The sequence below is a fragment of the Atractosteus spatula genome, chromosome 11 (assembly GCF_055471065.1).
Source record: "Atractosteus spatula isolate fAtrSpa1 chromosome 11, fAtrSpa1.hap1, whole genome shotgun sequence".
NCBI lineage: Eukaryota > Metazoa > Chordata > Actinopteri > Semionotiformes > Lepisosteidae > Atractosteus > Atractosteus spatula.
Genome location: NC_142716.1, coordinates 38,685,139 through 38,712,519, shown reverse-complemented (window position 1 = coordinate 38,712,519; position 27,381 = coordinate 38,685,139). Strand labels below are relative to the sequence as shown.

At 42.6% G+C, this 27,381-nt stretch overlaps 1 protein-coding gene across 4 annotated transcripts in view; it reads left to right on the top strand.

Annotated features, from left to right (window-relative positions):
• tmem94 (transmembrane protein 94) overlaps positions 1 to 27,381 on the top strand; it is a 55,790-nt gene that overhangs the window by 5,703 nt on the left and 22,706 nt on the right. The window contains exons 1-11 of one of the 4 annotated variants that reach the window (XM_088927081.1): positions 1,230 to 1,357; positions 7,485 to 7,604; positions 9,865 to 9,992; positions 11,958 to 12,094; positions 14,510 to 14,712; positions 16,510 to 16,661; positions 17,655 to 17,757; positions 18,660 to 18,746; positions 19,772 to 19,888; positions 21,339 to 21,395; positions 26,803 to 26,907. In XM_088927081.1, coding sequence (XP_088783207.1) covers positions 1,310 to 1,357; positions 7,485 to 7,604; positions 9,865 to 9,992; positions 11,958 to 12,094; positions 14,510 to 14,712; positions 16,510 to 16,661; positions 17,655 to 17,757; positions 18,660 to 18,746; positions 19,772 to 19,888; positions 21,339 to 21,395; positions 26,803 to 26,907 — 1,257 coding nt within the window. In that variant the 5' untranslated portion in view covers positions 1,230 to 1,309. Of the gene's footprint in view, positions 1 to 1,105; positions 1,358 to 7,484; positions 7,605 to 9,864; positions 9,993 to 11,957; positions 12,095 to 14,509; positions 14,713 to 16,509; positions 16,662 to 17,654; positions 17,758 to 18,659; positions 18,747 to 19,771; positions 19,889 to 21,338; positions 21,396 to 26,802; positions 26,908 to 27,381 lie in introns of those variants that run through there. The other 3 variants (XM_088927082.1, XM_088927083.1, XM_088927084.1) reach the window with 3 other exon arrangements.

Sequence of the window (27,381 nt, the reverse complement as noted above, 5' to 3'; positions counted from 1 at the left end):
ATATGTCTGACCAGCAGCTTCAGCCTAGAGAACAACACAGCTCTTAGTCTGTGTTATTTTCATAAAGGAACACAGCTTGACTAAAGCACTGAACCTTTGACACAACATCCAAGAACTGTTTGTTCAGTTTGTTCAGTCTTCTTTGCTTCACACACCTGAAACAGAAAAAACAGAAACAAGAAATAAATCCAGCAGCCCCACCCTCATGGTTTTTCCTGTCAACCTTTGCAAAAACGTTTTCTTTCTTTCTTGGCCTAAAAATAAAACCTAAGGGTTGTCATGTTTATTCTCAGAAAGAAAACTATGTAACTGTGTACAAAGTCATCTAATCCAAGTGATTTCTCATCCTGCATTTGTTGAAATGACTTCTTTAGAGCTGAGTAGATGTCTTAGTCCACGCAGTCTGTTGCATGCTGCGCAAGTCAGCAAAATGATGTAGTGAAGTGCTGGATAAGACCAAAGCTTCTGCCTTGGTTCCACTGCTTTTGAACTGTGGGTGAAGTGCACCTAAATCTGACTGCCTCCCTTTATAACTGTCGACTGAAGTCACACCCACCCAGAGCTGTCTGGCCCCATTTCTGCACCTGCTGAGGTGTAAAGGAGCTGCAGTGGAAATATTTTCAATGTACACCTTGTATAGACTAGGCAGTTCAGCTGTAGCCAGAAAACGGCCGTGGAAATGGAGCATTAGTGTCTGAAACCCGCAGGCAGGCACCCACCCTGGGTGGCCTTCCTTTCCTCCTCACCCGACTGCCCTTCTTCTCTGGAAGCCGAAGTGCTGCGCTGGCTAGAATTGATTAATGGCTGGCTGCGCTGGGCAGCTAGCCCTGGGAAGCAGTTGCCTCCCCTTTTCTTCTCTCCTATCCTCTTGTCTCTATGCAAACAGCACATGTCTGGAGGCAGGGGAAGGGCTAATCAGGATCCAGGACTGCTCTCATTGTGCAGCAGCGTCAACGGGACTCTAGAGCTGACCATCGGATCTTTCCTGAGTCAGCTCATTGGATGAATTGTTCTGTGGGACCTGGGAGCCAGACACCGTTGACTGCAGATACCCGTCCCACCCCTCTCACGCACGCAGCTCCTGAGCTCAGCTGATGTGCACTTCTTTGCTCCTCGTGCTCGTAGCAACGGCGTTCCACATTTGAGAGCAGCGGAACGGGGAGTGGGATCTGGCGCTGCAGGGGGAGGTGGTGTGGGGGACCAGCAGCCAAGTTCTGACGGAGGCTGAGTGGCAGACGCTGAGATGCTTTGAGCGAGCAGGTTCAGCCTGTCAGCCTGAACAACGACGCTAGAAAAAGCGATCGCAGAAATGATCTTCAAAAAGACAAAAGCCTGGCAAGGGCTCTGGAAAAAGGATGTAAGTGGTGTTTTATTCAGTTCTTGGCCGGGGTTAGAGCAACAGCCTACCTTCTTTTATATCTGGGAGAGGGCATGGGGGGCTATCTCTTGAGGCTTCTCATGGAGCAGGTAGGCTTGCACTGAGCATCCACTGTGCTTGCAGGTGAACACCTTTGTACTGGTTTGCATTTGCATTTTGTTCTGCATTGGCAAGCCTCGCGCTCGCGTGTTAGCTGGAGAGGTTCACAGAGCCGAGCTCCCCGGTGGGAGAGGGCTATTTTTAGCCACTGCTGTTAGCGTGTGGCGCAGCGCGGTGCTGTAACTAGACTCAGAATTGCAGTTTCTGAGACAGAACGGGAGCGCAGCTTGCATGTGCGAGGAGGGAATCTGGCTCCCGGTGAACATCTGCGCTTATTACTTCACCTGTGAATGGGACGCTGTCTGTGGAGGGTCCTATGTGACGGTGGTTCACGCCGAGGCCATTGCCAATGTACCCTCTCCGGGCAAGGCCAGCGCGCGTGAATCTTTCGATCCAGCTTTTCATTGCCAATCGCTTGCTAGACAACCATCATTACGTTGAGGAGTTAGTGAGAAATCGTCTCTTAAAAACGGCCACAACAAAAATGCTTCTTTTAACCCTCCGTCATTTAACATCCCTTTCATGTTTTTGACAGTTTGGAATTTTTTTTTCTTCTGATGTTTTTTTTGGTCATTCAGGTTAAAAAGCCCTCCTCTAGTAGTGTCTCCCTTGTGGTGTATGGGGCAGGGATCGGTAAATTAGTAAATGATTAGTAAGTAAAGGGATTATTACGTAAAACACATTTCCTGGGTGTCATGGTTTCAGTGCAGACACTACTGTTGCATCCTGAAGCAAGGTACTTTGTCCTGACTGCTTTATGTGAACCTAGCCCAACCTGGAGTGGATTAGCCTGGCATCTGGAGGGACTCTGGTGCTCTCAGGTCCCTTAGCACTGCAGAAACTGGGATAAGAACAAAGAAAAGCTATTGATGAGAATGGGACATCGATGCTTGACATTTTTCTGTATGCTAAGTGATTGTATCACAGCATCAAGCTTTTACTTGAATGTTCCCACTGTCTGTGACTCCACAAAGCATCTTGATAATTTATTCTGTGCTTTCATAGCTGTGTAAAAAAATGGTTTTGGTGCCAAGGTATTTTAACATGTTTCCAGTTATGTCCCTGTTCTGCTTGCCAAACTAAACTGAAACTGAAGGTACTAAATGCCTTGAGCCTGTCTTCATAACTCATCCTGTGAAGCTGTGTAGTGAGTCTTGTTCCTCTTCTCTGCCCTCTCCCCAATACTTGTATGAATTCCAGATCAATGCGCCACTGGAAAATGAAAAGGACTTTATTCTTTTTTTCTGGCTTTTGCAAAGTTTACATACATCGACACCATCAAAGGCCTGCTGTATTCCAGCAGGACACGAAAGGATAAAAACCTATCTAGGCAGCAGTCATTAGTAAATCTAATGACTATATACTGATTGATAATGAGTAAGTTGAAGTCTTCTTTTTAAACAAAAGGATAATAACTGTAGTTTTAAGGGCTGAAGGAACAATTCTCAGTGATTCATTCATTGAATGATTCATTCGGTGAAGATGGAGAAGTTGCAACAGTTTTAACAAATAATTTCCATGGGAGCAATATTCAAGGAGTCTGCAATTGGTTTTAGTGATCACTACAGATATCTGGTGATATCTAACTATTGCATGAAACGGTGAGCTGCACTAAAATAAAATATATGTGTAATGGTTTGGAAGAGGCTTGGCAAAACACAATCTGTTTTGTGAGGAGTTAAACTCAAGATTGATTTTATTGGTCTGTTGACCTCTTAAGATGATGTAGTTTAAGAGATTGTGAGCTGTGAAGGAAGGTTGATCCCACAAAGTATTGTCCCAGAGACAGTCTGTTGCAATAGATTGTTTATGTTGCTTGAAGTCAATTAAATTAACTGATAGCTGTCATCTAAGTTAATTATGTGCAATTAAATGTTTGTCACCAAAACAAACACATAATGTACAGCATAATAGAATCCTAGCATTTGGCTGAGGGCCGCTGACATGAGAATTTTAAAATGGATTAGCTAATGCAATCAGACCTGATGTTGCAAAACGTAATAGCATATATAGGACTGAAAATAGATGTAGATAAAAAAAAAGGGCAAGATGATCTGAAAAGCCCAGTTCAAGGACATGTTAGCCACTAACAGACAGACCACAGGTGATATGGTCCAGAATATGTCCTTTGTCATCAGTGGGCATGTTTGCATTCTGAGTAAGGCCAAAATAATTCAGTTGCGCACAGAATTCTGACAAAGAACAGAGCTGAGCACCCACATAAGTTCAAGTTTAAAAATCCTTGTAAAACCAAGTGCCATGAATGACAAAAGATCTGAAAATGCTTTTAAATAGATGTTGCCATTGGTGGCCTGTACAGAAGTACTCATTTATCTCAAGATAGAAATAAACTTTTGTCCTATGCACTCAGATGACTAAAGAAAAAAACATTCCTGAAAACAGCTGCCCCCAAATGGTTTGCACCAAGGTTTCATCACAGGCATAGTTCAAAGGCGGTTGTTACTGTGTCGTTTTTTCCAGCTGGTGCTTGGTGTAACAGGTTTAATGGTGCAAAGTGAGATTGGGATGGAGATGTCGCTGCCTCCGGATGCCCCAAGCCAGGAACCCCTCAGATGGCTCTGGGAGGAGTGTCCGTGATGGTGTTATGGTGCCATGCTGGTGATGTTGTTTCCTCTTTCAGTCTTCCTTAGATCCGTACTGCCCCTCTTGGGCTACAGAAGCCCCTCGCCAGGAAGGGCAAATGATAGAAATACAGCCAGCACACACAATTTTTCTGTGGTCCTATGGTCTGAGAGCGAGTTCGTGTTGCCTTAAGCTGTATAAGCAAATCTAGAAGGAGGAGTATTTATCTCCATCGTTCGAGTTCTCTGATGGGACTGCAGGCCCTTTTGGAGCCAGTGGCTGTGTCTGTTTCATTACTGTTACTTCTTCCATTGGAAACGCTCAGTAATCACAGTAATTACAGGGAAGAGACTTTCCCCGGGAGTCAAAAGATTTTCTGTACAATTAGTTGTAAAATTTGTGTGGCTGCCAGCATGTGTGACTTGTCGAACTGTGCTGTGCCTGAAGGAGGTTAATTGCATTTCAGCTGGAGCCTAATTGAAGAGGGCAGTTCCAGTAATCGCCTCTGATTAGCCCACAACTGACCAGCTGCCTGGAAACGGATAGCAGGGAATGCTGCTGATTTCATTATCTCTGCTGTCAGTTGATCTCAAACTTGTCATTTTTTAAATACATTTCTGCTGGTTGATGTGTATCCTCGTGCAGCAGAGAGTTGCTGCTCAAAGTCAAGGGGCTATGGTGGCCACACAGGAAGACCGCACGCACAACTTGTATCCCACAAGGTATTGTATGTTTCAGGCTGACTGGGTGAAGCTGCTACAGCAGAGTTCGTGTGTCTTTTGGACATGGGGGGGGACAAAACAAAGAGGCTTCTAAAATGCAGTATTTTCCACCATTGCTGATCAACTGGCTTTGCAGGGACATGTATTCAACACCGGAACCAAACTTAACTTCCTTCCTCTGACACCCCACACGGTGAAGGAGGTCCATTGTGGTGGCTTCTAGTTGAAGATCTATAGTTAGGATTATAGTCTATACTATACTCTTTAGTCTATTACTGTCACATCAGGCCTCACACAAAATTCAGGAATGACTTTGAAACATTTTCTGAGTGCAAGAAAAACAATGATGTTTCAGGGGTATTTTTCCTGCATTAAATGGGGAAGTATTCTCAGTGATCACTGAATGCTGAAGCTTTCGTTGTTTTCTAAAGAACAAGTAGTAGAGCTTTAAAAAAATTGTTAGATTTTTACTTTGCTTTAAATGGTTGAAAAACATACCTGTATTTTTTTTTTTTGCTGAAATCTGTTCCTAATTAATATTTATAAGTTAGCCATTTGATTTTCTGGCTTTACTTTGCAGGTGTCTCTTGACATACTGTACAGTATGAGGACAATGATTTTAGCAGACAGAAAACAAACTGACTTGTTAAGTGCTCAGCTATGCTATATAGATAATTTTCTGTGCTTCTAAATCATAAAAGGCAAAAAGGGCTAAATTAAAGAACAGTGCTCATACTTGGTATGGGTAGCAGCAGGAATGAGGAATTTCTGGAGTAAAAAGAATTTGAAACAGCTTGTAAGGATAAGAACTGTTGTGTCAGTGGGATCTTTGCAGCAGCCTTTCCATTTACACTTCCCAGCACTTCCAGTGCTCAGCTTAGGATAATCCTCTGGCATGTAGGAACATTCGGAGCTGGGAAAAGCGAGCCTTGAGACAGGGAACTGGCACAGTGCCTGCTATCATGAGGAATGCAGAAATAGATCTTGGTCTTTAAGTTGCAGCCGGACTCTGCGTTTTCTTATTTATGGCTAGATTTTAATTAAAATAGGATCAGCTGTTAGCAGGGTTTTGAAGTGCTGTGAATTGCTTGCTCCACGCTGTACGCCCTGTCAATATAAATTGCATTCTGTGCTACACCACTCAAGTGGCTCTTGTTAATAAAGTGGATCTTCCCCTAGCAGCTCTGTGAAGCTTCCAAGCTAAATAGTGAACCAGTGATAGGTTAGAGTTATTGTGTAGAGTAGTGGTTTTGCCAAATAGTTTGTAACTACTAAACATTATGTAGTCTATAGAAAAGTGATAGCCTAGCTATATTGATAGCAATCAAGTAGTGTCCTAAACCAGATTTCGTAGTGTTGCTGCCAGAGATAATCTACAGTACAACTGCGGCCAAGTGTAGACATAAACTTAGAAAGTTTGTGCAAGAAATTAACGGGGGTTTCCGACAGATATATTTTTGAGAGAAACTTGTCAGTGCTATCTTTTCATCATCTGATTAGTTTACAAAGGACAGAACAATGTTTTGCACAAGGATTCAAAAGAAATTAAATAGGTTTTCGCAAGAGAGGCTTTTTGGCAGCTGCAGAAAAGTCGAGGCAGGAACACTTTTACGCAATAACAGATGAACAGTTTAAAGGGTCTGAGAAATGCAAAGAACATTTGGTGCATCTTTAGTTTCCTTGGTTAATGTTTAGAAAATGATGATAAGCCCCACATAGGACATTCTTGACTGCAAGTTCAGAAGCACCTTGCACAACAGATGCTGTTTATTAAAGGTTTGGGGAGGCTGACATTGCCAAACATTGTAATGATATTGTAATTGCCTTAACCATTCAAGCTGTGTGATTCTGTAAGCTCCATCCTACGGAAGTTTTTCTGTGATGCAGCAAGTTAAAGACATTGGAGATGACTTTTGCAATAGTGAAGTTTTTTCAAGGATTTCTGTTTTGAGTGGTACAATGGAGTAGAGGTGAGCATTGTCATTCCTCGCAGCTCTGGGTCTCTAAGTTCAATTTTTGCGCTGCTTTCTGCATTCTCCCAGTTCACATGTGGGTTTCCTCCAGGTGCTGTGGTTTCCTTCTACCATCAAAACCCAAACTGGCAGGCTAATTGGCTTCTGGGAAAGTTGGCCGTGGTGTGAGTGTGTGCGTTTGTGTCTGAGTGTACCCTGGGGTGGTGCGGTGGCTCTGTGGCTCAGGATCTGCGCCTGTGGCTGGATGGTTGCCGGGTCAAATCCCACGGCCGGCAGAGGAATCCTACTCCGTTGGGCCCCTGAGCAAGGCCCTTAACCCCAACTGCTCCAGGGGCGCCGTATAAATGGCTGACTCTGCGCTCTGACCCCAAGCTTCTCTCCCTGTCTGTGTGTCTCATGGAGAGCAAGCTGGGGTATGTGAAAAGACAAATTCCTAATGCAAGAAACTGTATATGGCCAATAAAGTGATCTAAATCTAAATCTCTAAAAGAGATGGACTGGCGTCCTGTCCTGCATGTGTCCCTCCCTGTGCTTGTTGCTTGATGGGATAGGCTTCACCTTCCTCCATGACTCTGAATTGGATGAAATAGTTAGAAAGCAGATAGACGGATTTATGCTTTGCACTTTACAAAGCTGGACAATACCTGTATGGGAACAATCCCTAATATAATCTTATTCCTGTAGTGGTTCTTCAGAGCTCTGGAGCTGAGAGTGGGTTTTGTCTTGCAGGAGGAGGTGGCTGCCAAGCTTGGTCTGACCACAGCACAAGCCCTGACCACCCTGAGGGACCAGCTGTCTGCGCTGCTGGAGCAGCACCAGAAGCACAGCCACAGGAAGAGCAGTTTTAGGGTAAGGCCGCACTCGCAATATGCCTCACTTGCAAAACTCTGACAACTCGCACACAGACACACCACTGAACTGCCTTGCACAATATAACATTCTCACACAACAGTTCGACTCAAAACATGCTGATCCCCGTAAAAAAAACATATCTTAAGAATATAGAATGCAGATAGCACCCTCAAAATTAAACACAAGGCCTATCCATTGTGCCACTGGGCTGCCATATATATTAAAATAACATTATACAGTATTTAATTAATAAATCATAATTATTATAAAGTAATGCTGCTATCACTTAAAACAGTGGTTCTCAAACTTTTTGGACCAAGTACCACCCCTAATCCAACCAAAGCATCCAAGTACCACCTACAAGTCATCATCTCATAGGAACCCCAGAAATTCTCAATGACCAACATGAGCGCGCGTGCACACACACTCACACATACATATAATAAATATTATAATTATAAACTTTATTTCATATAGCGCCTTTAAAGGTGGCTTCTCAAAGTGTTTTACAGAAAAAAAACAGTAACAACAACTAATAAAAAAGCACCATTTCAGTGAGAGGGGTGAGCCTGTTTAGTCGAGCAAAGCAAATGTGAATTAATTTTTAGAGCCTTGATAGAATTCACAACAGAGTCTAACAGATTTTAAATCGTCAAGGCATTTTCTTGACGGCAAAGGTCTCGTGGTGGATGTTGCGATGCGTCCATTAATTTCTGGAGCAACCTCTCTAATTCGTGCAACTACACCGTTATGTCGGCTTGTCATTGCTCTAGCACCGTCTGTACAAACTCAGACGCATTTTATCCAGTCAATGCCATTCTCTTCAATAAATTTATTCAGAAGCTGAAATATGTGCTCTCCTGTAGTTCCTGTTGGTAGCGGTTTAAAGAACAGAAAGTCCTCATGGGACGTACGCTCAAACTCGTATCTAACGTAAACGACCAAATTGGCCAAGTCGACTACAGACTCATCTAATTGCAGTGAAAAACATCTGCTCATCTTAACGCGCTCTGTTAGTGTACTTTTGATATAATCCTTCATTTCAATAATTCTATGAGTGACTGTGTCTTTCGGGCTGGGGGCAGCAGGTCGAGCTGTTTAGCAGCTTTTTCTCCACACGTAATACGTGTCAGCTCTTTTGCCAACGGTAAATACGGTTCTTCAAAAATAGTGTGGCTTACCTGCTTTAGCAATCCGCAAGCTTGCATTTTTCCGCGTTTCCGTTTTTATTTCTGTATTTATTTAAAGTTTTTATTTCATGCGCATGGGAGCGAAACACAGAGACGCTCGGTGTATTTTTCTCAAATTAACTTAGAACAGTTCTTAAATATTTTTCTGTTATCTATCACGCTTTCCTGTGCTCACAAGATTACCAGCGTTCGTAGCACGTATTTCTATGCATTCCTGTGTTTACAACTTGGCATTGTTCCAAAATCACGCACATTCTCCTTCCTCCCTATTTGCTGGAGATACAGAAGCTTTTTTAAAATACAATTGGTCACTTGCATCCGTAGCACGCATTCCTATAGAGTGGTATAGAATTACAGAGTATCTCTTGTGTCCACTGAAGTATTAGCGCGCACTGTATCGCAGTACGTAGGCTGCGTATTCGACACGTTTAAAATACAAAATACAAAATATGAAAACCCGTCCCGATTTTTCAGCGCACACGACACAGTTCCAGGGTCTTTTGGCGTACCACCTGGCGGCACTCCACGTACCACTGCCGGTACGCGTACCACAGTTTGAGAACCACTGACTTAAAAAATTGGCTCCTCGCCAATATTTCAACCACTGGCACAGACACAGACTAAACACCCCACACACCCACATTTTCTTGTGCAAGGCCTTGTTGTTTGCTGCCTTCACAATGGTTTTGGAGACCTTAACTAAAGTGTGTTTGAGAGAAGCCAAAAGCCAACCTTGAATTCGTTTATTCAGGTCACCCACTGCAGAAATCACAAGTAGGGCAGGGTGTTCAGTTAAATGTGGGCAAAGAACATGAGGATGCCGGCACTGACACAGAGCAAAAACATCAGTGAAATCAGAAATTATGCAAAAGGAGGCCTGAGAGACGGAGGAAGAAATTCAGGTTTCAGAAATAAAAGTTAATTTATCTGTGGACTTTTTCGCTTTATAGTTCTCAAGTCCCGCTCTGTGTATATTCCCCAACAGAAGCAATACTGTGAATTGAAAAACTCTATTTTTTGTATGACCTGCTGCTTGCCATGTGTGATTGTGTGTGTTTGTGTTGCAGGAACTGTGGGAGAAGAGCTTCCTTCACCATAACAACCGTTACTCCAGCTTCCATTGGCCAGGGGCCGCCCTCACGCTGGTGGCGGTGATTGGGCTGCTGTGTTGCCATGGAAGCCAGCCGCAGGGCAGGTAAGGCACAGCGTGGAGCTGCAGACAGCAGTGTTTCTGAATTCTGCACCACTGTCAGGAAAAACAGAATAGTATCTAGATCTAGGTCTCATTAATAAACATCTTCTGTAAGATAAGATAAGATCACTTTATTGGCCATATACAATTTCTTGCATTAGGAATGCATCTTTTCGCATACCCCACCTTGCTCTCCATGAGACACACAGACAGGGAGAGAAGCTTGGGGTCAGAGTGCAGGGTCAGCCATTGTACAGCACTCCTGGAGTAGTTGGGGTTAAGGGCCTTGCTCAGGGACCCAACGGAGTAGGATTCCTCTGCCGGACGCGGGATTTGAACGGGCAACCTTCCAGCTACAGGCGCTGATCCTTAGCCACAGAGCCACCACACCACCCTAACAACCTAACAACCTTCTGTGTTAGGTTTGCTGAAATTGTTTGGCAAAGAAAGCATAGCAAAGGAAAAATGACTGTTCATGAGACACAAAATCTCATCTCGGACACAAAATGAGAAAAGTGCACTTAGTTTGCCGACTTTATGATAATGGTGCCATGTTTTGTATCTTTAAAAACTGTGAATGAAAAACCACTGGGTTTATTATGAAGGAATTCCATTCTGGGGCAGTTTTTAAAAAAACACCTAGTGCTGTACAAAGGCTCACAAATAATAAAGAGCTGAAAAAAGCCTAGCAAATAGTGTTAGTGAAACTAAAAACAAATCTAAATTATAAATTAAAAATGTTATTACGATGGGTCTTTAAGCACAATGCGTGGAGCCTGGACTTCGGCAGAGTAAGAAGGCCTGAATCACCAAATCTCAGATTAAGTGCTATACGACACCCAAGCACTTAATCCTTGAGATAATCTGGAGCTAGACTATTGGGTATTTTATACATGGGCAGGAGAATCTTAAGGTCCACACTATATTTCACAGGGTGCCAGTGCAATCGTCAGTAGATGGGAGTTCTGTGCTGAAGAAGAGTAGTTAGGAGTAGATTTTGGACATGCTGAATGCTATTTAGTACCTCACAAGATACCCCACTAAGTAAGGCGCTACAGTAGTCTAATCTTGATTGTATGGATATGCTGTATGAGCACAGTATATGAGGCATGTATCGGTATTTCAGCACCAGAGCAAGGGTTTTAACCAAGCACTGTGAATGCAGATGGAAGATAAATATGAAATTACTAACGTGTTTCATATTATAAATGATTTGTTTGGTCAGTTGATCAAATTGGACTTTTCACCTGTTAAATGTCCAAAGGTTTTGACTAGAGTTGCCCCTTATTTATTTTTTCCCTTTGTTTTCTAACTTTAATTTACAGCATAATTATTTAGTCAACTAGTTAATTCAGTGGCACATCACTATTTATAGAAGTAGAAAAAATGCCTTTTGTTAAACAGACATTTTGAATAGACCGTTTTGAGGTCACAGTCAAAATACAGAAAAATGCATAGAAGTGTAAAACCCATTAATCACAGAACAGATTCCTGTAAAGAGTTGTAGCAATGAACAACCTGTCCTGAAAGCATTGAATAAATGGCATGTCTACCCTTGACATCAGTCTGTCACTGGGCATGCACTTGAAGCACAAAAGGATAGTTTAGAGATGCCAGTTAACCAAGCATGTCTTTGAATGGTGGTAGGAAACTGGAGCACCTGTCAAAAACTCATGTGAACTTGTGCAAACTCAACGCAGAAGGACCTCCAGTCCAGAATTAAAACCAGGGCTCAAGAGTTGTGAAACAGCATTTCTAACTGCCACACCGCTTTGCCACCCAAAATTTATAACCTCTGTATTAAGTTAAAATAGAACACAAAAGCCTTCTTACTTACAATTGCAGTAATAAGTCTTGCTCATTGCATTACAAACATTGATAGCAGGAAAGGCATTCATTGCAAAGGTGTTGAGTGCTTTTTACTGCAGATGCACATGATGTGTCTCAGTGGTTCTGCTGTCTGTCTAGCCAGGGGATTGAGCTGGTGAACGCCGGGGCGCTCTTCTTCCTCCTCCTCGTCAACCTCTTTCTCATCGGGCGACAGGATAGGCTGAAAAGGAGCGAGATGGTGAGGCGGCTGCAGACCATCATCGACAGGCTAAGCGGTGAGCTGGCATAGCGAGGTCGGGGAACTGTGAATTGATGCATTTTTTGTGCAATTCGTTTCTCTCAATGAAAATCAACAGAAAAGGAAGTAATGGGAGGCGTTTTCTGTTCATGTTAAGATATATACCTATATGTAAGGTGCTTTTGGATTACACCTACATCAAAAGCTTTATGCAAATAGGCATGAATTCAAATAACCCACTTCACAATTGTTGCCTTCAGAGGTTTAAAAAATCCTGACTAGTTGAGTCTGAGCTAAGGGACGATTATTGGTGTGATTGTGATGGTGAGCTCACCTTAGAGATAATGAAATGTTAAAGGTATTTGAACAGTGTTTGCAAATACATTTAAAGCCATGTCTGTATGCAGCTGTGACAATTTCGCATAATTAAAATGATAAAGCACTTACATTGCCTTGAAAAAGTGTTCAGTCCCCATCCCTGTTTTCCACACTAATGAATCTCGGAGCCTGGATTTTTATTTTCCATGTCTTACACATTCATATTTACCAACACCCACCCTCCTCCCCCTCAAAAAATGTAAACCATAAATGAATTAAAAATAAAAAACTGGCATATCATCATTTAATAAGTCTTCATCCCCCTTGGTCAATACTTAGTTCAACCACCTCTGCCAGTTATTACAGCCAGGAGTCTTTGGTAAGTTAGATAATAGATAAGTCTTTTTGTACATTGAGATGGAGCAATATTTGCTAATTCCTCCTCAGAAAATTGCTCAAGCTGGGTCAGGTTAGTTGGAGAGCAGCGATGGACAGCAAACGTTAGGTCTTGCCACAGAATTTTGATGAGATTAAAGACGGGAGCTACTCAAGGACATCTCTTTTCTTCCTTTTAAGCCACTCCAGTATTGCTCTTGCAGTGTGCTTTGGATCATTGTGCCGTTGAAGGACAAATGTCTTTGCCAGTTTGAGGTTTTTGGCAAGGAGAGACAGGTTTTTGTCCAGGATTTGTCTGTAATCTGCACCATTCATCTTCCCATCAATCCTGATGAAGATTGCCAGTCCCTGCCACTGAGCATTCCCATAACATGGTGCTACCACCATCATACTTCATGGTGGGAATAGCGTTACCTGGCTGGTGTGCAGTGTTTTAATTTGCTTAGCATTTACGCCAAAAATTTTCACTTCAGTCTCGTCAAACCACATCACACCACAGGACTTTCTGTCTCATCTCTGCAGTATCTTCTAGATGGTGTGTTTCAAAGCCTTTGGGGGCAAGAACATGGGTTTTCTCAGCCAGGTCTTCTTCCTAGTAATCTTTCTAGAAAAGCCCTTTTTGTGGAGTGCCTCGGCGATTGTTGGTCCATGTACATTATCTTCTGTAACTCATTCAATGTCACAGTTGGCCTCACAGGAGCTTCTCTGATAAGTGCCCTTCTTGGCCCGAGCTACATTTAAGGTGGTGGCCTGATATAGACAGTGTTTCTGTAGTTTCATACTTCTTCCACTTCTGTACAATGGACTCAATGCTTTGGCAATGGTCTTGGACCCTTTTCAAGATTTGTGCCTCTTTATAATCATAGCCGTGACTTATCTGGAATGCTCTTTCATCTTAATTTTGAGTCTTTTTTTTATAAAATCTCTACCATGCGGTAGGACCTCACAGAGAGAAGGGTATTTATATTTACAAGATAACTGTCAATGGGTGATCCACTAATTTCTAATACAGGTAGAGTCAGTCAACGAATTGTATGACTTTTGAGGCAATCTATTGCAAATTTGAGTCTGCGGTTACAAAGGGCCTGCATAGTTTTTACATTTAATACATTACGGCTTTTCATTTTTAGTAAATTTCAAAGGTTTTGGACCATTTATTTTGTTTTAACATGGTAGTCAATAATTCGTGGATCAGTGCCCAAAAATCCAACTTCATTCTCTTTCAAATTCAGGATCTGGATCAACAAAATGTGAAAAAAAGAGTTGGGGGCTGAATACTTTTTCAAGGCACTGTAATTATAGAACCTTCTAATTTTTCTTAACTTTTCAATTTGATGTGCCTCTCTGTTCTGTGGCTTTTCAAGGACATATCTGGCTGTCCTTGAGTAAAAAAAATTCTCAAAAGACATAAATTGATTAAAGATGACGACAGCAAGCAATGTTATCTTTCAATGCAAAAGGTTAGAATAGTTCTGTTTTGTGTAACCATGATTTTTATATAGAAAACAGATCTTCTCATTCAAGGTTAATTACGAAGCCCTTAAAAATGGAGAGCACTTGAAAGCTGAAATGTTAAGGGTGGTCTGAATTTCTCATAACACCAACTTAAAGGAAAGCAAAATCCAAAACCAACAATGGGGTAATGGGAAGGACTAGAGGGAGGTACGAATATATGCCAATCTCTTATTTTTCCCTAGACTTCAGTACCGTGATTTACGTTCATTTTTGATTTGTTCAGACATGCTCCGCAGTGGGGACTCTGTGAAGTGGGTCCCCTCACTGTACCCAGACCTGTACACACCCTCCTCTCCCTCCTGGTCTCTACATTGGGCGTACCGGGATGGGCAGCTGGTGAATACTCCCATCAGTGTGCTGGTGGAGGGAGACGTGATCGCCCTCCGACCTGGCCAGGAGTCCTTCGCCTCACTGCGAGGTATCAAGGTATGTCCTTTCTCTCTGCAGCAGCCGTTACATTTGCAGTCTCCGGTTCTATATTCCGCCCATATCAGTTTCACGGAGGTGGCGGTCGGGCCAGAATGAGACACTCCTCCATGCCTTTCTCCAGCGCCAAGTTGTAAGTACCTGAGCGATTGTCAAGGAGACTTGGCACTGTTCAGAGGACTGGGGCACCTCTTGCTGACGTCACTGCGAGCTTGCAGTAATTACCATTTGCTGGGAGGCTGGGCTCCCTGGCTGACAGTGCCTTCCCTACCTTGGCAGCTGCATCACCACCACCTGCATGTGTTTCCTCTGTGTGAAATAGGGTTCATTAAAGAGAAGTATTTAATGAAGATACACATAAAGACAAGGTAAAGGGGAGAGCGACACCTGGAGGAAGGAAAGAGGAGAACTCTACTGTGCCCGTTAGCCATGGACAGTTTCACTCTGGTTGAGGTGTGGCTGGAGTGTGTCTCCACTGGGGCTCACACTGTATCATTCCTCCACCAACCCAATCAACTTTTCCTTTCTGCCACTGGAATAACTGTTTGAGCCAGAGGAAGAATTAATCTTTAAAACTGTATCATAATTTGTTTAATTTATCATAATTTATCAGGAACATTTATAAATATAACTTGTGTAATTAAAAAATGTGGGTATCAGGACATATGACAATGGAAGGAGTATCATTCTACGAGCATTCTCACCAGCACATATTCTGTTCTTTATTCTCCTGCACTTTGCATCCCTGCTACTTTCGTCTTTCTCCCTCACACTAGAATTTAACCTCTGCTTATCATGCTATAATAACATTTCTGTTTTTAAATGTACAGTAGCAAAACTACACTGTTCATGTTTAAGCATCCTTCTGATCATTATAGTGCTATAATGGATTGCCTGTTGAGTAAATAATTGTTAATAATTTCCAGTGACTTCTCGCTGCACAGTAACTTGAATTCACACAGGTAGACTGTTGACTCATTTCTTTAAGTACTGAGACACACTTAGATCAGCCAGCTAAGCTGCCACTGGAAACATGGAGTGCAGAGAAGCCTGAGGATAACATTTATCTGTAGCTGAAAGGATCTGTTCCTCCCTAGTGCTTCTCTGAGGAGCCTCTGTTGATTAAAGGCTTTGTTGAATATAAAGAAACTACTTCTGTTTCTACCAGAAAGATAAAAGCTTTGATTCCATAAAGGCAAAATGTGGCTTTTCATGGTTTTCATTTGCAAAGAGGTTTTTTTTCCCTTACGTTGAGGAGGAGGAGGAGGTATTTGGAACAAGTAATTACTCACGACGTATGATTGCTTGATACCGTACTTCAATTACTTTAACGATACTGTAATGTTGCTCCAACCAAAACATGTCCTTCTGGTTTGTTCATTCCTACCTTGCAAAGTTGAAATGAAGACATTAGCTAGATGAATAATGTCAGTCTATGTAGTTTGATTTTGAAACACTGCAGAGGAAATTGGGTTGCCGCAACTTATCATCTTGATCCATTTCAGCTGTCACAAGCTGCAGGCGATTATAAAACAGCGAAGAAACCTGTGGCAAACTTAGTCTGGTGAAAAAAAGAAAGCCGTTTGATTTGTTTTGTAAAGTATTGTTATAAACCTGTGCTGTGATGTTCATAGGTAAAACAGATGACTGTCAAATGGTGGTAAAACATGGTAAAGCAGGGATAGGCAAAGCATGAGGCAGCCATGGCAAACAAAGACAGTGTGTTGTATATGGTAACACCATTGGACAGCTTTCACAGGGTCCCCCTCACTCACTGTGCCCTGTGTCTGTTCTCAGGATGACGAGCACATTGTCCTGGAGCCGGGGGACCTGTTTCCTCCCTTCTCCCCTCCCCCGTCTCCCCGGGGCAACGAGAAGAAGGGTCCCCAGAGCCCCCAGCAGTTCCGCCTCTTCAGGGTGGTCCGTACCCCGGTCCTTGACAGCGTCAGGTGGGCACCCACAACCGCATGTGTATGACAGAGAAAACAATGCTCAGAACAAGCAGTCTTTTCCTTTCCAGGTCTCAACTTACACCAGAACAGCAGCTCTGTGTTATCTGCACTGCAGCACTATGCGGTTCCATTTCATCATATTCAGCAGTACTTTTGAAAATTCCTCAGGAATGAAGTGAAAGTCCAACCTTGTCATCATAACTCACATCCCCACACGGTTGTAAAAGCTGCAGCTGAGCACCTGTTCAGGATCCCACACGCAGCCTTGGCAACTCAACAAAAAAAAACACTTGACCCTCTACAGCAGCGCCACAATGATCAGCAACAGAAAGAAATCTAATATTTCCAATATTTCTTCATCCATCCATCCAGCATTTTTAACCACTTCATCCAGTTGAAGGAGGCGGATGAGCTAGTGCCTGCCCCAGCAAGCAATGGGTGCAATTCAGGATACAATCTGGACCATTGTAGGGCAGGCAGACACGAAAACAGACATGCACACACTCACACCATGGCCAATTTCCCCAGACTCCAATTAACCTACCAGTATGTCTTTGGACTGTGGGAGGAAAGCGGGGTACCTGGAGGAAACCCACATGGGGAGGACATATTAACTCCATGCTGATAGAACCTCAGATCTGGATTTGAGCCCAGGGCTCCAGATATGAGAAGCAGCAATGCGAACCACTGTGCTGTCATGCCACCTTAATATGATTTTTCACATAAGTAATTTCTCATTCACACAGTTTGGACAGTATTTCTTAACATTGTTGAAAAAGTCCCAATGTTTTTGAAGTTTTATTTAGATTAGCTTGAATTTAAACATCCCAGCCTTAAATCGAAATCCAGAGAGGAGGCAAACCTTTGTTCAGACCTGTGGTGTAAAGGGAGGGGCGCTGTAAGATTCAGGTGTAATGGAGGATCTGGGGAGATTCCCCAGTGTTGTTGTGTTTTGCATGCTGAGCAGTTCCTGTTCGCCTCCTGTTGCAGAAACAGCCTGGACCTGGCGCTGAGCCGCCCCGTGACTGCTCTTGACAACGAGAGGTACACTGTGCAGACAATCATGGCCAAATTCGCCTGCCCCGCCATGCTGGTAGGAAGCCTAATATTTTGCACTCTTTTTCCACTCGTCATTCAATCTCATACAACCCTGTCTTAAAAGACTCCATTGACTTCAACTACATGGTTAGATAGCTTTGATTTAAGCTTCAACTCTACAAGTAAAAGCTTGTCTCCTGTTCTAGGTTTAAGCTTAAACTAGCAATATGTGGAACTTAAAGCTCATAGTGCAGTGAGATTTAAGTCTTTTTATTAAGCTACTGAAGACTGAAGAGACCTAGAAAAGGTGCTGAGCTGAGCTGGGGCACTTTATGACTTGAGTATCTCTGCTTAAGTAAAAAGTTGCGCTGCTTCCTGCATGTATATATCTCCTGTGTTCCACACCTTTACATTTTCTGTGAGATGAAGAGCTCTGGCATTTACTTTGAAGAAGAATGAACACCTTTTGAAGAGATGTGGGTGGCTGACAAACAAATCCTACTTCTTTTTGATTAGTTCTTTTTGTATGAACTCATCAGGCTGTAAGACTGAATAAATTAAAGCTTTTATTCTTACCATTCTCTTGCCTTTAAATGAAGACAAATGGGTATCCTTTATAATCCTAGCAATTCATTGGCATTTGGTGATCAGCTGATGTAGAGCTGTGTCTATAGATGTGGGTGAGTCTAATGGCTGTATTTTAGACTCATACAGGGAGACTATATATAACTGTTTCTTTATGAAGCTGCTAGCTGTGTCATCATAAAACAGCTTAGAAGTCTTGAAAGTTTCAATTTTACAATGAGTAGAATTTTGCACTTTGCAGGCAGGTATGATTTGCTCGAATCCTGACCTCTGTGTCACTAGATTTTCTGTTGTTTAGTATTGATTGTCTCTGCCAGTGCGGGACTAAGTCTGTCTTTCATTGTGGCTCAGTGATTTTCCCTTTATTCTCAGGCGGCCTTCTTGATTACCAACACAGTGCGGTACTTTGTTGATGCCCCTGGGCTCACACCTGGCCGCTTCAACTTCTTCCAGCTCCAGGTACCCGATTCAGACATGTCTGGATCTCTTCATCCAGTCAGATTTTATCTTAAGATGCTGCACATTATTGCATACATTAAAAACAAAATAAGTACAAATAAATAGCTATGGCTGTGCATTGTAATCTTTAGAAGATTTAGATTTTCTTATCCAAACAGGCAAAGTACTATACAGTCTAGGTGTATAGAAGCTAGGTGAACCATAGACATCTAGACATCTGCCTGACCTGTCTAGAAACTTTTTGACAAGGACATTTGTTGTCGATAATCTTGAATTAAGTGAATCTTGAATTGTTTCAGCTTTTGAAGTAAAAAGTTGGGTTGCATTTATTCTTGGGGGTGTTCGATCTCAAGGTTGATGTCACCCTGGTGGAGAGATGCCAGCATCCTATCAGGGATTCAAAAAAGGAACTTCTCCAGTAGCTGTGTCACACAGGAGTGTTCAGGGATCACAAAGGGAAGAGAACCTAAAAATCAGTGCTAGACACTGAAGTTTAAAAATGTCACATGAGTGTAGGAACGCTGATTATTTTCCATTATTTAACCAGAAACGTCATTTGGGATGGGCAGAATAGCGATACAGTGGTCAACATCACTGCCGCTCAGCGCAGGGGCTGAGCAGGTGTACCCTGCCTTGTGCCCATTGCTTGCTGGGATAGGTTCTGGTTCCCCCACTACCCAGAATTGGAAGAAGCGGTGAGAAAATGCATGAATGGATCAGCTGACAACAAATTCTTATTTGTGATGACTATCTGGAGAGTATAGCCTGTACCTCTAGTTTATACAGCGAGGTAATTACTGGAGCAATTGGCGTGAAGCTCAAGGGTACAGCAACATGATCTCACGCTGGAATTGAACCCATGACTTTCAGGTTCAGAAGCCATAAGAGACATGTCTGTATGTTACTTCAGCCATTATTACAGTGATGTGCAAATGCTTCACCGGAACCTCATTGCACTAGTGGGTGTGTTTGTAGCAATATTGAGCTGGCTGTTCCCTGAATCTTTCCCGCTTGTTCTGTTCCAGGTGATGGGAGTATTGCCCATCCTCCCCTTGCTCTTCCCTGTGATGTGGGTCCTGGTCAACGCCTACGGCGAGGCCCGTGTCCTGGCCGAGTCCAACAAGACCTCTCCCACTGGCCTGGTGAGCTGCCTGCCCCTTCAGTCTCAACCCCATGCTCTCCCAACAGTGGTGGGGCTGTGGCCTGTATTTATAGATACAGCAGAATATAAAATCGCAGTAAGACAAATTTGCTACCAGAATGCATCATAGTGTAAAGAACTTAAGACTTCAGCTTAACTATACTAGTTGGAAAGTGGATTGGAAGTTTGATGTGTTATATTTCTCTTTAACACTTAGTAAGGTGGAGTTTTAATGAGCCAGTTTCAGAAAGGTTCTTTGCTGAAATTGGTGAACAATCTAAATTCTCCAGGATTCAGATTACTCAATGCTGGATTGCCTGTGTTCGCTAGGAGGATCTGTTAACATGGCCTTTGGTGCTGCTTGAGAGGAACAGTCATCAGAAATAGGCTTGATCTTCCATTACCACAGTGACCCTCAGAGGTCAGATACCTTCCACGGCTACCTTTATGTCTCATGTCCTTTTGCAATATTTTTTTTTAGTGGCGGTACTTATGTTATAAAATAGAAGTTATCAAATTTTGTTATAAAATAGGCCCTCTACCCACAATGGGAGAAAGAGGAAGCTTGCACTCAGGCTCTTCCGACCTGCCCACCCATCGCACTGTTCATGTTTTCCCATGTTACAAGTTCAAAGGTCCTGGGCAGTGCTGATTGGAATCCTAGTCACATGACCCAGTCCTGAACTTTGATCCCTGGATCCTAGAGAAAACATCTTTACTGGCTGATTCTCTAGGGCTGTGCTTTAGTGATGGTTAGGATTGACTGGGTTGATTTAGTGGTGGATGGGACATTTATCTAAATGTACAGGTGTGGCAGTGTCTTGAGACAGCAAATCTCAGATGGGACATGGGAAATAAATGTGCATGTTGGAACTAACATTCCTGACTTCATAGGTGCAATTTTCCCTAAGGCAACCTTTGGCCTTTTATGAGCCTCATTCCTGAATTCCACAGATCAATGATACTGAGGAAGGGAGTTCCCAAGTCAGTAAATAGTACTGAATACTCCTTTGAGTCAGGAACTATTTTTTTTAAAAGACCCAGAGAAATGTGTTGGGCTTTTAAAAATAACAGGAAATTAGTGTCTTTGTTTCTTCTTTCTTTGAAAAAAAAGACATCAAAAGGATCTACCTAACCTTTTTATTTCAGTTTAACACTACATTTATTATAGTCTCTAAAGTGTTTAAACTCCATTGATTGTGGCTCAGGTGTGGGTCTCTTCAGTAAAGTACAATGACATAAGCATTGGGTTTTCGAACTAAGTATGGGAGTGCAAAACCAGAGAAACCGCTGGATAGTGATCCAGATAAAGGGATTGTGTGTGTGTTTTGTGGCAGTGCTGGGAGCAGCATGGCTGGGATACTGCCTGCTTGCTGGCAGGGCTGGTGTCCAGAGAGAGCCCAGAGGAGCACACTGCCCGTGTTGTTAACCGGCTTCTTCTCTCGCTCTAGCTGGCTAAGTTCTCAGAGGACACTCTAAGCAGCTACACGGAGGTGGTGTCTTCACAGGTATATGCCCTGAATAACCCCACCCCCAACCCAACCCAGCCCCTCACCTCCTCACCCTCTCCCCTGCCTTTTGTTCATCCCTCCTTCCTTGCCTGCAGCTCTTCCACTCTTCTGCCCCAAGGGTCTCAGCTGCGCTGTGTGATCTTGTGCTGCATAGCCTGGTTAGGTTTCCCTTTCTACCTGACTTCTCTTGTCTTTAGCTGGGATTGCTGCCTGTGTCTGCCTCCATTTTCTCTCATGCCTTCAAAGCCCATGTGTACAGTATATGTTTCTTCTGTGCTCACAACAAAAATGCTGTTTTTCCTCTTTTATTAATGTACCATTACAAGTTCTCTTGAACTTCAGATGTGCCTATGTATTTTCCACCTAAATTATTTGAGCTATTTGTTTTTTCCACTCAAATGAAACGACACCAGGTGATCTAAGAGTCTTGAGTGCTACACCAGTTGATTTAAGAGTCTTGAGGTTGTATGGCATGATTTTGTGTTCTTTACAAGCTGTTCAGTGACAAAGGTTCAAGTCAGAGAGCTGCCTATTTTTCTGCCTGCCTGTACCCCAACAAGTTGAGCACTTGTCTGCATATGCAGCCTACCTGTTGTTCCTTTTGTGCTTACATGCGCAACTTTGACTGGAATATGCTCTGCTTACACCAGTCTGACAGTTTTCATTGCATACTATAGTTCAATTTTCAAACTGTATTCATGTGTCAGCAGATAATATATTTAATCTACATTTTCAGTGGGTCTTTAGTTCCTACATACTCATTTCTTTGCTTGCCTTTCATACTGAACTTTGTTCTGCTGCATAATTCTTGACTGATCTAATACACTGGGTTTTCTGCATATTATTTTGTTATGTTCAGTGTATTATTCTTTTTACTTGACAATCTTCTGTAAGACAGAGGAATGGAATTAATCATTTATGAAGTATTAATCTTGTCCCAGTCCTAATTAGTTTTCTGTCCACACTGGAGATTGTGCCAGGCCTTCTCAGTCTAGCCTCTTCAAGTTTCTAGTATTGGATTAATTTGTAACTTCTCCACTTGGTCTACCATGCACTGAACTACCGGTGCCTAGTTGGAGCCACTCGTCACCCAGGTGCGTGTTGCCTTTCTATGGATACCCTCCTATATATAAAGTGATCTGGCATTCTTTTGGATGCTGTACAAATGCAAGGAATTACTATTTTTTTTACTATACATATTTGCTTGATATGTTGTGTTAGAAAATATCAAGATCTTGTATGTCCAAAACTACTTTCAACCTCCTTTAAAGTTCCCAGTGGAAAGCCTTCCCTTTCCCTTTGACAAATAATAGGTCTAAATCAATTTGTATCAGAACAAAAGTTCAATCTCTACCCTCCTGTGCCCATCATTTTCTAGACTGCCCCCTTTTACTCAAGCTCCCTCAGATCTGCCTCCCCTAGGCTTGTCTTTCACACCTGCATGGCTCTGCACAGCATGATGTTATCATGATGGGTGATGGAACTGCACAACTGCTTTATTTCTTATACAGAACAAGGCAACATAGCCCCTTCAGAGGGGTCCCTCTGTCTTGTTGATACAGCTTGCAGTTTTTATCTGTTTTTTTTTTTTTGGCTTCTTAGCACCCAGAGCTGAATACCTTGAGCTGTTTGTTTTATAACTGAATACACCGTTGAGGTAAAACAGGCTGCTTTTGACACCTGTATGAAATTAAGAAACAATTGCAACTGAAATGATGAGATGTTAGGCTCCAGCTTTAGAATTTCAACTATAAAGGCATGTAGCTATATGGATGTGTATGCTTGGTGATAAGCAAGTTTCATAAATTGTTTCACATAATTGTGAAGATCTGTTCTTAAGATGAATATTATCAGTTATGTCCCAGATGGACTCTTTCTGTGTAGTCTTTGCTGATGCTGTCCGTAGTTCAGGCTGAAAAGCAGCTTGTATAGGAAGAAGAGGCATTACAATTCTAATGTGATACTGGGTCTCCCATGTGTGTTCACCCTGTCTTGGCACTTCCTTCAGAGTTGTTGCTTTGCTGGTTCAAGCCTGGCTCATGTCCTGACTGTGACCAGAATTATCCAGAAAGCAGCTTACAATTGTCAGACTAGTGTAGCTGTTACTACTCAGCCAGGGAGCTCTTGGTTTTCAGAGGAATCATGAGTCCTGTGACTTGTTGCACCAGCTCTGACTACAGTGAGAGACTCACCGCTCCTCCAGACAGTGCTGTCTCTTCTGTAAGACAGTGTCAAAAGGTGAAGGGCTCTGACAGGTGAGCGTGTCTGCAGATACTCTTTGTCCAGGCATTGCTTTAAAGGCCCTGAACAGATTGGATGGGTACAGAATATAAACATAAACTGTTCCATGACCTGCAGAGCCCATAGCACAGGTATAGTATGTATTTCTCACCAAATGGCTTTCCATTTTCCACCTGTTTATTGTTATTTATATATGGATTTGTTTAAAACCTGTGGTCTGTATATTTATTAATCATTTTATCTGTTTACCTGGGCTGAGACTGAAATCTCACCCACGAGAATCAGTGATTAATGAAACATTACAGGAAAAACAACATGATGGATTACAAATTCATTGCGTGTTAAAATTGAAAGATAGCAGATTAGTTTATTGTGACATGACAAGGAGAACACTTGTTACAGCTTGATGAGAAGTGATGTTAGGAAGTAAAGAACCATCTTCAGAACTAACTTGCACACATATCAGAATGGCCTAGGTGGGCAAAACTTGAACATTAAGGCTATAGACACACAAGGGAAATAAGCTAAATAGCCTGGTGTGAGTTGAAGCAGTTAAAGAAGACAGAAGTACTGACAGCTTGAGAGGGCATGAAGCAAAACACAGCCCTACCCTTGAAGAGAAACCTGTTTAAATCCAAACGGGAAACAGGTTCGTCGTACTTCTCTGCATTGTATTTCTTGCTTCCCATGTCCTCCAGTGTTTCTTGACTCTCTGCTGCATGCAGGGCTGCTCAATCTATACAGTATGTTCTCAATCTATAGTTCTCCAAGATGTAATATTTGGAGGCTGGGTTCCCTAAAGAGTGCTTTGTATCACCACATGGCTGCAGTTAAAGCTGTTTTTGTTTCTGAGAATCAACGTTACTGAAAGGTTTTAACACTCAAGTCCAGTTTGTCTTCTCCTAAGATGTAGACTTCCATGCTGCCTACCAAGACCTTGTCTTTTGAGGCTGCTAAATTTCTGATGACACTGACAGCACCTTACTCTAGACCTTGATAATAAATAATAATCCTTATACTTACAGAGTGTCTTTCTAGACACTCTATTCAAAGTGCTTTACAGGTAATGGGGACTCCTCTCCACCACTACCAATGTGCACCACCCATCTGGGTGATATGGCAGCAACCAGAGCGCACAGTACGCTCATCACACATCTATCACAGCTAGAGGGGAACAGCTGTGAGAGGAGAACAGAGTGAAGAAGCTAATTCATAGAACACCTCTTCCAGCAGCAACCTTAGCTTTCCCAGAAGGTCACCCATCCAGGTACTGACCATGCTCACATCTGCTTAACCTCAGTGGTTTGCCAGTTGATGGAAGTGTGCCTGTAGCTGTTCTGCACAAAATGGACACTGTTGTCTGGACATTTAAAAATGGACTAATTTCTTCATTGAAAACCTTGAACAGAAAATGAAAAGTGGTGACCAGCTCAACATCTCCTGACGTTGCATTGGACGTGGAAGCACATCTTGAGCATCTTGAGAGATTCTTTGTTAACGGGAGAAAACACCTACAGTAGTGCTGCCTGATACTTAAATAACTGTAGCTACATTTTTCACATCTGATCATTTGTTGTGTAATCTGCTTTGTGCATGCTGGCTTTAAATAGGACTGCCGGGCTTTCCAGATCATCTCAGCAATGGCGTTTTCTCGTCAGGGTGGGTGGCTAGGTGACTGGCTGCCTGCAGTTTTGTTTGTTTGCTTAGCCATTAGGAATTAGATTGCTACCTCAGAAAGGACTTGTCCTGTCTCGGCTAAGGTGTGCTCCTCTACTTGTGTGGAAAATGATTACAGTTAGGTTTTAGCCTTGAACTCGTATAAGAAAAAGCAGCAAAATGTGTTAACCAACAACCTTTGTGGCTAATGGTAAGTATTGGAACTGCATTGTCCATTTCTGAGCCCTGATATACTTCTTTCATGCAGACTGCAGGCAATTCCTATCAATATCAATTCACGCAAATGGGAAACTTTCGAGTCGGGGTGGGTTAATGGATGCTCTCATCTCTGAATGCAATTCCCAGTTATTTCTTATAATCCACAAAGTACTCTTAAATCTGGACATGTTTGGATGCCTCTCACTCCTGGTCCTGTATAGAGACAAATAGAAGATTACAGATAAAGGAAGGCCGTTTGACCCCTCATGCCAGTGAGATCTGTTCCGCATCTCTGTTTTGATCAGTTTATCAAGTAAATTTGTTCTTTTTAGTCAGGATTGGCTGTTCCCTCTTTTATAGTAGTGTGGCTTGTTTTCCAACAATGTCTTAATTACTTAGTTTAAAAATGCCCTGGACTGCTATATACAGTACAGTATATGTGTCATGTATATTGCTAATTTTTGGTTGTTAAGAACCAACTGTGACAGTGAAACAACACTGATGTCTGCTCTACAGAGACCTCTTGAAAGAACTCTTGCTGCATTGTTCATGTCTAACCGTCCCCTTTTCCTTTCCAGAAATGCCATTGTTACCATGTTCCACTTTGAACCACGTTTGTCTCTCGTCCAGTTGAATGCATTTTCCCAGACCACACCAGATCAACATCATTGCAGTAGAATTCAAATTGTTAGATTCCGCATTGTGGAAGAATCTAGTTTTTGCAGATATTCCTGGAGCATGAGAACCTGTCAGCAGGATGATACCATGCTTTATTTTTGATACTACAGAGATCAGTGATTCTGGAATTGGTGGTAGGTGCTGGGTTTGTACAGTAGGATCCACACAATGAGCCTATAGGAGATCGAAGCTGCACAATTACTCTTTAGTAGACCTTATGTTCATGCACTGATGGTGTACAGAGTTTGCCTGAGTGGTCTCGACAGTTTGAATGCTGAGTCCACTCCTAGCTTTGACTTTGGAGTTCAAAGGAAAAGGCAGAAATTCAATTGGTCATGCAAGCCTTTCAAACCCTTGTAAAAAAGAGAGCAACACATAGCTGCTTAACAGAAAAGCACACTTTAGGGTTTACTTTTAGGCTTGTTCTTCCAGCGCACACACTGCAGGACCTGCAGCAGATATTCATGCAGCACTGAGGCAAACATGTGGCTCTTGCTCTGTCAGTAAACCACTCAGAACCTATGGGTCTGTATCGCTGAGAGACAGGCTGAAGTGCTGGCTCTTCGGCCTGATCCGAGCTGACGGTCTTGCGTTTGTGGTGGATTGACAGGAGATGCTGCGCTGCGTGTGGAGGCATTTCCTGAGCGTCCTCAGAGACCAGTCCCAGACACTGTGCTACACCTCCAGCCTGCTGCACACCCTGGGCTCTGTCACTGTGAGTATCCCAGAAGGCATCAAGCGCACTCAAGCAGGGGTAATAATTGCACTTCTACTGTAGTTGCTATAATGATAACACTTAGGTGATTATGTTGATACATTATTTATATTATCTACAAATAATATGGATATTATATATAATGAGGAATGTGGGGTAACAATTAAGACAAATAAAATGTTACAATATGTAGTCAAAAATGTACATTTTATAACAGATGTTATGTTAAAATTGTATATAGTTTAGTCTCCACATTATAGAAAAGCTGTCCCCGCTCTGGAATCAATCCAGAGAAGAGCATCAAGAGCTTTAGGAAATGCCGTACACTGACAGGCTAAAGGAAGTGAACCTTTATAGTCTTGAAGAGAAAAGATTCAGGGGAGACCTGATTCAAGTATTCAAAATCCTCAAAGGCACTAACAGAGTCAACCCAGAGATTTCAGAAAGTACAGTGAAACATGAACTAGAGGACAC